The following is a 10069-nucleotide window of genomic DNA, read 5'->3' on the forward strand; positions in this document are numbered from 1 at the left end:
TCAGCATATCCGTGATCTTTCAATCCTCTTGCCTCAGCTCCTGAGTGGGTGGAATCAGAGGTTTTGCCACTGTGTCCACTACAATCCACCTTTTTTAAAGCTACCCACCCCAAAATTTTATTCAGCAAAAGAACAAGGTACCCAAGTCACTTTTTCTTTTTATTCTCTTTTGCCCCCCCCCCTTTGGTACCAGGAGTAGAACCCAAAGACACTAAACCACTGAGCCACAGTTCTAGCATTTTTTTTAAATTCAGTAAATACAAGTTATAGGAAATGAATAGTTTAATTATACAACATGTTGGGCAATTACGCTTTTCCTATTAGTTCAGTTCCTGATTTCTGAAGCTTATTGCTTTGAGGTAAGATGAAACATTGAACTGTTTCATTAAAATATTAATAGAGACACAATTCCCTTCATTATTGAAACCTAGGCACTGAATGAAATTTACCAGGTGCATTTTGCTAGTCTTATTTTTCTCTCAGAAATGCCCTTGTTGTCCCTAGGGGTGTAGGTCTTTTTGTTCCAACACCAAGCAGATGTCAGAGCTGTGGTGCTTCTAATTCTAAAGACTGCTCTTCCTGGTTCTTTGGTCATCTTCTGTATCTGATGTCTCTGTTTGCTTCTGCCTCTGCTCACACTTCTGTGCTATTGCGTCTCTCATCTGGGCTCTGAGGCTGTAGGGTCTGGATCTTTGGACTCAATCAATCTTGCTTTGAACATGCTTGAAAATAAGTTTATCTGTGCTGAATGTGTAGAGTCTTTTTTCTTGTCATTATTCTCTAAACAGCACAGTGTAAAATGCTATATAATATTCCCATTGTATTAAATGTTATAAGGAGCCTCAAGATGGTTTAAAGCACACCGGAGGATGTGCATAAGTTATATTCAAACAGTCCATCCTTTATACCTGGACCTTGAACATGTGCAGAGTTTGGTACCCAAAGGGGGGGGTGGGTTCTGGAATGAATTAACTGTGGATACTGAATGAAGTCTGTACTTAGCCTTGGGCTAGAGAGTATAATTTTCACATATGTGTTTACTCTCTAGGTCACTTGAACCCTACATATTTTCACACATCATCAATCATTGGTTTTGTGGTGGGCACCAGGGATTGAACTCAGGGGCACTCGACCACTGAGCCACATCCCCAGCACAATTGTGAATATATTTTAGGGACAGGAACTCCCTAATGAGCTTAGTGCCTTGCCATTGCTGAGGCTGTTTTGAACCCGTGATCTTCCTATCTCAGCTTCCTAAGTCACTGGGATTACAGGCATGTGCCACCGTGACTGGCAACCATGGTTCCTAGTATCAAAAACTAACCCAGGTACATTTAAGCAGAGAGAATGTACAGTAAGTATGTTGTAAAGCCCACAAGATTATTGGCAAAGTTAGGGCAATGCTGTGGAAGTGGTTAGGGACCAAGGGAACCTGGCTAGTGTTGGGATGGGTGAAGGTGTGACATCTGCAGTGGAGGGGAGAAATAAATCATATTCACACACTAATGCATTTTTCAATGCTTTATTCACTCAAATCACTCAATACAACTTCATTGTATAGGTTCTTAATCAAGAAAATGATAATCCTTAATGTTGGGCACTGCAATACACATAATCAATTCAAAACTAAAAATCCAAGTAAACTTTGAGCACAGCAAACACTTAATCATGCCAGACTCATTACAGACATTCCCACTGCATGCTCAGCTAAAGTGCCAGGTTTAGAGTCTCAAGTCTCAGGGTTGAAGTCCAGCAGATGCTCACTCATTCAGACCACAGTGATCAGGTCAGGAACTGATGGAGGCTTCTCATGGGCTGGATGTGATAGCTGGTTGAGGAGACAGTCTTAAGAGGAAGTCACCATTCTCACCAGGGTCAAGATGTGGCTGTAGAGTTTGAGAGCAGTGAGGATGATGCAGAGGATCAGGCAGATAATGACAAGAGTTGGGATATTAATGCAGGACCTCATCAGGCTCTCCAGCATGTGGCCATGAGTGCAGCTGACTCAATGTCTGTTCACTTGCTCCATCATTTCTACTAAATGTTGGGGCTCTGCTCACCTTTTCAGTCCCTATAAGCTATTACTGTGTTTCTTAGTGACATCTTACACTCCCTGGTCACGACCTCTGGTTTGACAATTTCTGCCCTGACCTCTCACGTCTGACTCCCATCAGGGTGAAGGCAAATGTTCATGACTGCACTCTGAGTTTCCACTGGGTTGTGGACAGAGACTTGTCTTTATCACGCTGTGCCTGATTCATACTAGAGGGCTCTGGACGCTGTGCCTGGTGGACCTGCAGGTTCATTTTCAACTGGAATTACTCAGGCTTAGGCCATTTTTAGGTTAAGGCCATCCTTACAGCTAGCCTGGACCACAGCTTGGAGCCCCCAGAGACATCCTGATTAGGACCTGCTGCCAGGTGACATAGCATATTGGGGGCACAAGTAACACCTTAGGCATTAACCCCAAACCACATCAGGAGGCAGAAAAACACATTTGAGTTTTTCATTCCTATCAACTGATGGTGGACCCTGCCTTACTTGGAGACTCCCAGGTTGGGTGGGGAATTCCTTGATACAGGAAGGGCTTTCATTCAGAAGCCAACTACACTACACCTCAGCTACAAACAAAAACTAACACATATTATCTATCTCTATATGTGTGTATGCACCATCCCTAACTTATTCTATTACCCCTGAAGAGCCCTGCTGGCATCCCTCACCACAGTTCTTGAGAGTTCAGAGAAGGGAAACATGATGGAGATGTAGAGACTGCTCTGTAGCTCTGGGTTTGGGTGTTACCTGTCAGGCTGGGACAGCCCACCCATTGCTTTATTTGGTGAATCATATTCTATGGAAAAGCCTTTGGGTATCCCCCATAGAAAAATAAAAACACACCCTCACTCTCTCCTTCCAGTGTGGAAGCAGCACTCTTAAGATCTCAGAACTGGCCTGCCCCTGCATTTCAAAATTGTTTCTGTGCTGTGTTGTTTCCTGGTGTATCTCACAGCCAGCTTTCTGCAGGAAGGGAACACAACATATCTTCCAGTGCAGGCCACAGGTGAGAGAGTACAGGCTCTTGAAGGTGTTGGATCTAATGGGAAGTCAGCTCTTTTTATATTTTATTTTGAGAAAATTTCTCACTAAGTTGTTTAGGCCCTTGCTAAGTTGCTGAGCATAGCTTTCAATTTGCAATCCTCCTGCCTCACTTTCCTGAGGGATTACATCTATACAGCAGTGTGCCTGGCTTACATAACAGGGATATTTAAACTTTCAAATGACTGATAGGAAAGTTAAAAATAAAATGGTGAGTATTAAGTGTAGCCACAGTAAGAGGTTAAGGGATGCACAAAACCAGGAGAAGGAAACCAAGCCAACCAAATCACAAGTTAAAAGGAAAAAGATGGAACCCAGAGTACTGGTATCAGAGCAGAGGGAGGTTCTGTTCTGTTCAGCTTAAAATGCTCTTTGGTAATTGTAAAAAAAAAATTCTAATTCCCAGAGGAAGCCCAAAGAAAAAACAAAAAACAAAAATGACAGCATGTTCACAAATGACAAAGAAGGAAATCCAAACTTATCCCAGAAGAAAACACCAACCCACAGAAACAGACTAGAGAGTAAGGGAGGAAAACAGAAAAAAAAAAGATATAAAGAGAAATCAGAAAAAGAAACTAAAATCAAATAAGACCAGTCAGAAATAATTCTGTATCTTTCAGTAAAAAACCTTGAATGTAAAGGTATTAAACTCCCCAATTTTAAAATGTAAAGTGACTGAGTGGATTTTCTTTTTTTAGTGGACTCAGTCACCTGCTGTCTACAAGAAAGTCACTTCACCTCAGGACACACCAGAGTGACAGTGAAGGGATGGAAATTATATTGCACAGGAAGAAAACCAACCTAGAGCAGGAATGGCTAGACTCCTGTCAGATAAAATAGACTACAGATTAAAACACAATAAAAAGAGACAAGGTGGTCACACCATGATAAAGGGGTCAATTCAGCAACATGAGACAGCAATTGTACACATACATGTGCCCAACACCAGAGCACCCACATGTGCAAAACTGATATTACTGGAATGTAAAAGAAGAAGTCAACTACAACACAGTAAGAACAGTGGGGGCTTCAACTCCCCCCCTTTTTTGAGAGAGAGAGAGAGAGAGAGAGAGAGAGAGAGAGAGAGAGAGAAAGAGAGAGAGAATTTTAACATTTATTTTTTAGTTTTTTGGCGGTAACAATCTTTGTTTGTATGTGGTCCTGAGGATGGAATCCGGGCCGCATGCATGCAAGGCAAGCGCGATACTGCTTGAGCCACATGGCCAGCCCAGTAAACTCACCTTTTCCGCACTGGAAAGATCATCTCTGCACACAGTAGACATTTACGGACCATCCCACGTAACCACTGCAGAGCAAACATCCTTCTCAACAGCACATGTTCTCCATTTATTCTCAAAATAAATCTCCATAAATTTAATAAGAATGGAATCCATAGCAGGGGGAACACCTGGACAGTTACTAAGCATGGGAATTCTTCAGCGTGTTCCCCAACAACCAATGGGTCATTGAAGAGATCAAAACATTGTCATGTATGGGAGAAATAAGAAAAATAAATAAAAATAAAAAAAAGAAAGTGTAAAATGCCTGCAGATCAATGAACAGGGCCACACAAGATATTCAAACCTGGGGATACAGCAAAAGCAATTCTAACTGGGAAGTCCTCAGCAAGAAAGAGCTTTATTGGGAAAATAGATCTCCAATAAATGGCCCAATATTGCATCTCAAGGGACAGGAAAAAATAAGGATGGGTCATGCCTCAGTTAGTAAATTTAGGAGAAGGAATAAAATCATAAAGCTTCTCGTGTAGCTGGGATCCCAGGCATGTGCCACTGCAACCGGCTTTTCATACTTGTTTGTTATTGTTTTGGGGACCAGGCAGTGAACCCAAGGGTGCCACACCAGTGAGCCCCATCCCCAGGTAGGATTTTGAAACAGGGTCTCACAACCTTGCTTACAACCTCCCTAAGTTGCTGAGGCTGGCTTTGAACTCACCATCCTCCTGCCTCACCTCCTGAGCTGCTGGAACTACAGCTGAGCACCACCAAGCCAGCTTTTCCAGTTGTTTTTGGAAGAGAAACTTTCAGGACATCAATTTGACCCACATGTCCAGACCAATTAAAGAATGCATTCCATTGTTTTCATGTGGGTTGTGGTTCTTTCTTTTTGAATATTTCTAACAGATAGACAGCTGTATTCCAATTAAACCTTCCCAATGTGGTCACATCATTTTTGGATTTATTTATTTGTTTACTTATCTCTGTGATGCCTTGGATGGAACCCAGGCCCTTCCACATGCTAGCAAGTGCTCCACCACTGAGAAATGTCCCCAGCTCCCTGAGTTAGCTTTGATGAAGTTCACTCATTTCTCTAGAATAGCATGGTTTCTGGGTTTCTAAATTGTGGAGGTAAAATTGGCCAGTGTTAAGGAAGGGGCTGTAGAGTCTTTGGATACAGCTGCACAAAGGACTCTGCATCTTTCAGTGGCCAAGGAGTGAAACCCAGTCCCCACTTCCTGACCCGGCCACCCTTACAAACCCGGTCCTGTTTGTTATGACATCCTACAGTTGTGTGCTCGCTCACAGCACAAATGAACCTAGAGTCAAAAGATGAGGAACTCAAAGAGAGGTGAGTGCTTTATCCCCAGGCATCTGAGAAAACAAAGTGCCCTCACAATCCTTCCAGTGTTCAAGGGGTCTGGAGGCACCAGAATATCTTCAAGTCCCTTTTTAGTCATGATAACTCTTAAAAGAACACATGATGACAGATCTCATTATGCAGATCTTCCTTGACTTTATTTGATCCTAGAATCCAAAGAAATGAATGCCATTCAGAACCTTCCACCTGCCCCACTCGTGAAAGCTAGACTTAGAGCCTGAGCAAAGGAAGTGCCATAAAGAGGGAGCGAGGCACAAAGATCACTCTCTGGGTGACAGAGATGCCGGCTGTGCTTCGCCCTGACTCTGCTACCAGTTCCAAGAGTGAGCTGCAGTCTGCTTACACATCAAAGTGGGTTCCAGTTCACTGTGTGTGGAGAATTATTCAAGCCATAATTAAAACACGTCCACAGGCAGCTTTAGAATACCTCAAATGAAGACTGGGTGGACCTTGTTCTCATCCTTGGATGAGAAACTAAGGCTAAGGTCGCTGTACAACCCCATCAGCCCAGTCCTCAGCGGAGGGAAGTGTTAGAGGAAGATCTCTCAGTTATGTGCTACCCGACCCCCCACCAGAGCTTGCAATTGATTCAGTTTCATTTTGAAATATTTACAAGTGTTATCTACCTATATGATTCTACTATTTTGCTGAAAGGGGATTTGGGTCCTTCAAGGGGCACCAAAGGTTTAACTGTGGACAGACTACCTAGGTGGAAGACAGGCAAGGTTTGGTGAGGCCCAGAAGCTCTGATCAATGTGCAGCATGGACACCTCCTGCAGCACTGGGAGTGGGACGATGGGTCCTGTCTTATGCACAGATGCCCTTGGCCAGCACTCCCAGAGACCAGGACCTGAGTTTTCTGGGTCTACATGGAGAATCACGAGGAAGAACCAGCATTGAATGTCTGGGTGGCACTGAGGTCCACTGAGAAGAGGTTTTCTTGCAATGGCTCATGTTCAATGCCGACATAGAATGTTCCAATCCACCTGGGTAAACCTGCATGTGTTAAGCCACAGACTAGCCACATATCATGAGCAGATTTCAGTTTGATACCTTGGCTTTTTGGGGCTGAACCTCATTGTTCACCAAGAACCCCATGCCTTCTTTCTCCATCAGGACCTGGAGAATCCCAAGTTTTCATTAGAAAGCCAGGTAAATCCAGTGCAGAGGACGTCAGAAGACTAACCTTGAGATTCTGTTCATTTCTGACGATTTATGGACCAGCCATGAAAGAAAGTAGCATCTTCCTGTGCCCATCAAGCCTGAATTTCAACCTATAAATCCAGGTCCCTATGTATGTCTCTATAGAGACACATGTCCGGAAAGTCCTATCCTCAGGGGGCTTCCCTCCAATGGAGTCCCCTGCTGTGCTTTCCTTTCCCCATCCACTCTTTAGGCAATGTCTGAAATGGTGGGCTCTGTGTTCCCTCTAAGGTGACCTTTCTTCCTGGTTATACCTACAATTGCCTAGAAGTACACTTTTGAAACACGCCCAACTAGGCAGCTGTTGGACAGGAGCAGTGAATGAGACCCTGGTTATACATGAACTTGGAGCCACAAAGACGACAGGGGACAGTAGAGAACACAAGGATGTTTGGCTGCCTAAAGTCCCTCACTATTGCTGTCAGCTCAGCACAGAGTTGGGAACATCTGCCTGGGTGGATGGTACCCCGGGCATCATAGCTCTCCAGAGGGGCAGGGTACAGCTCTATGCTCAACTGGCTCAGCCTGGCAGTGTGAAGCAGCAGGTCCCTCAGGGTTGACATGGAGAGGCGGTTCCCATGGATGCTCATGATCACAAGCTGGGAGCAGCGGCTCAGGGCAGGCAGGAGGGCCTGGAGCTGGGAGTCAGTGATCCCACAGGCTTCCAGGTCGAGGCTGTTCAGGGTGGTTGCAGTGCTGTCCAGCAGGATTTGTAGGGGCTCCAGACTGAAATCGGTCAGTTTGATGCCCCTCAGTTCCAGGTGTCTGAGCTGTCTGGCGTTTGGATATCGGGAAAGATAATTCCAGTCAGAATCGGACAGTGGGCAGTTGGTTATTGAGAGGGTCTCCAGGGGGGTCTTCAGGTGCCTAAGGAAAAACCAGATGGTTAGTGCTGAGGAGCAATGTCATGGAGGCAGAAGACAAATTGGCCCAAACCCAAAGTCACCCTGGTGATCTGACAATGGTCCACAATTAGGATGCTGCCTTTTGCAGAATCTGGTCATTCACATCACCCCATGTCAGGGTGAGCCTTTCACCACATCTCCTGTGATGAGTCCGCATCTCTGTGTCCCCTCCTCTCTGCCAAGCAGAAAGTCACAGGTCTGGCCATAGGAGGTCATGGGGAGTCATGAATGAAGGACACATTTGAGCAGGATGTAAAAAATCCACTGGGGTTAACCCTCTGAGAGGCTCACACCCTATATTCTCAGCAAGATTTCCACCCCTGCTCCTGACCCTTACACCCAGGATCACTACCTGGAGTTCAGAACAGCCTTCCCCAGGTGGGTATAGAGGCAGGTCCTCTGCTCCCAGCTGGGGAGCACAGAGCTTCCCTGTTGACAGGTGTCAGTGTGGGGGCATCCCTCCTTCCAAGCCCTCTTCTCTACCCGCTTTCCACCACCTTCACTGGACAGGCCTCCCACGGAGGGAACATCAATCCCATCCCTAGCTCCTGTCCCTCCCAACTGGATTCCCAGCATGGTGGCACTTCCCAGACTATGGGCCCTCCTTTAGGAGTATGCTCCAACACACGTTATGCGAACTAGCTTCAGGATCCAATAGGAACAAAAGGATGGGTTATTTACCTTCCAGTGTCTTATTAACCATGAGAGTGTCAGTGGCTGGTAGGTAAAAATTTCCTGTAACTGGTCTGCAGAGGGTGCTCACCCCCCTTACTCACCTCAGCACCTGTTCCAGGTGGCCCTCGAGGAGGAAGACAGCATTGGCACAGAACTTCCGCAGGCAGTCCATCCCGAGGAACTGAAAGGTGAGCTGGGCGAGCAGCTGCTCCTGCTCCTCTTGGGAGGTGTAGGCAGGCACATAGACCTGGGAGACAAGCAGCTTCCTCAGGTTCCTCATCTGGCCCAAGAAAGGAGCACAAGCAGCCAAGGTGGAGGGCGCCCAGGCGCAGTGCACTTCCACCTTCTGGACAGAGTCCAGCTGCAGCAGTCTCAGGAGCTTCTTGGTGTGACGGGTGGGTTTCCCAAAGATCTTCAGCCTATTGCAACACAGGTGCAGCCTGTCCCTTCTCTGTCTGACCCACAGGAACAAGTGGGTCAGGAATTCATCCAGGGGTCTTTTTCTGAGGCTCAAGTCAATGAAAACCTTGAAGGGTGGCTTAGCTGCCATTGCTGGACCAAGTTTCAATGTTCGATTCTTCTTAATGTCCTCTGGTGAGCAGGCATCAAACACGGCTCCAGACCACATCCTCCAGAAGTTCTGGGGAACATCCCGCAAATCCAGCACCTGCAGTTTCCACCTCCTGCGGGGACGACAGCAGAGTCTCAGCCCCGAGGCCCCTCCCTTCACCTCTCAGCTGCTGCCCCCTGCTCCACCTCTTCCTTCTGTCTCACTTTTCTCCATCCACTTCCCTCCAATCCAGCCTGGTGCCCCCACTTGTACAGACTGAGGCAGGGGCAGTTACTGCCTCCTTCATGGGTCACCACAGCTGCCACAGGCACCTCCACATCTGGAAGCCTATCCCAGATGGGGCTCAGCATGGCCAAGGCCTCTCCACCCCTCCTTGCTGGCAGCACAGGAAGCCTGTGGTGCACAATTCAGCACCCACTCTCCCTGCCTATTCCCACCCCTTCCCTGGCACCGAGGGTGCTCCCTTCCAGGCCACCTAGGTCCCCCTCACCTGGGGTGATCCTGCTGGGCAAGCAGCATGTCCAGCCCATCCAGGGCCACTTGGATCATCTCAAGCTGTGGCTTCCTCATCAGGGCCCCCAGGGGCAGGCGGGTGAAGGGCCAGGCCTGTACCATTTTCTTCAGGACCTCAGTGTGTCCCCTGCTGAAGGCCTCCACAAAGAGTGGTGGGAAGAGCTCTATGGGCAGGTCCTCCAGATCCAGGACAGCCCTGGACTTGTTGCTCAGCAGGCTGCGCCCTGCCAGCTCCAGCAGCGTGGGTGGGGACTGGATGCTCATCCTGGGGAGTCTGAAAGAAGAAAAATCCTGGCAAATGGTCCAGGGAAAAGGTCACTATCCCATCCATTGCCAGCCTCTGGGAAGGGGGTACTGGGAAGTCTATAAGCACACCTCACCCTTATGGGGGAAAGCTTTGGATTATTATTTTGTCCTTTTAAAAGGGGAATTGGAGTGTCATGTGACCTAAACAGTAGGCCCCTAGATTCAACAACTATATGGCTGGAAA

General features: G+C 46.9%; 1 protein-coding gene across 1 annotated transcript; it reads right to left on the minus strand.

The window, feature by feature from the left end:
* Positions 1 to 7208: 7208 nt before the first annotated feature.
* LOC124080971 (PRAME family member 12-like) lies at positions 7209 to 9843 on the minus strand. The gene is made up of 3 exons (XM_046427060.1): positions 9557 to 9843; positions 8597 to 9178; positions 7209 to 7782 (listed from the first exon to the last, which is right to left on the minus strand). Exons 1-3 carry the CDS (start codon positions 9841 to 9843, stop codon positions 7209 to 7211), a joined length of 1443 nt encoding a protein of 480 aa, XP_046283016.1.
* Positions 9844 to 10069: the final 226 nt, after the last annotated feature.

The sequence above is a fragment of the Marmota monax genome, unplaced genomic scaffold, assembly GCF_021218885.2.
Source record: "Marmota monax isolate L192 unplaced genomic scaffold, Marmota_monax_Labrador192_F-V1.1 WCK01_AAM20220418_F8-fsc00707, whole genome shotgun sequence".
Classification (NCBI taxonomy): Eukaryota; Metazoa; Chordata; class Mammalia; order Rodentia; family Sciuridae; genus Marmota; species Marmota monax.

Coding starts and splice junctions, on each gene's coding strand:
- LOC124080971 (XM_046427060.1), bottom strand. CDS start 9,843: ATGAGCATCCAGTCCCCACCCACGCTGCTGGAGCTGGCAGGGCGCAGC. Junction 9,179..9,556: donor GCCCAGCAGGATCACCCCAG/GTGAGGGGGACC, acceptor TCGTCCCCGCAG/GAGGTGGAAACTGCAGGTGC. Junction 7,783..8,596: donor CACCTGGAACAGGTGCTGAG/GTGAGTAAGGGG, acceptor GTTTTTCCTTAG/GCACCTGAAGACCCCCCTGG.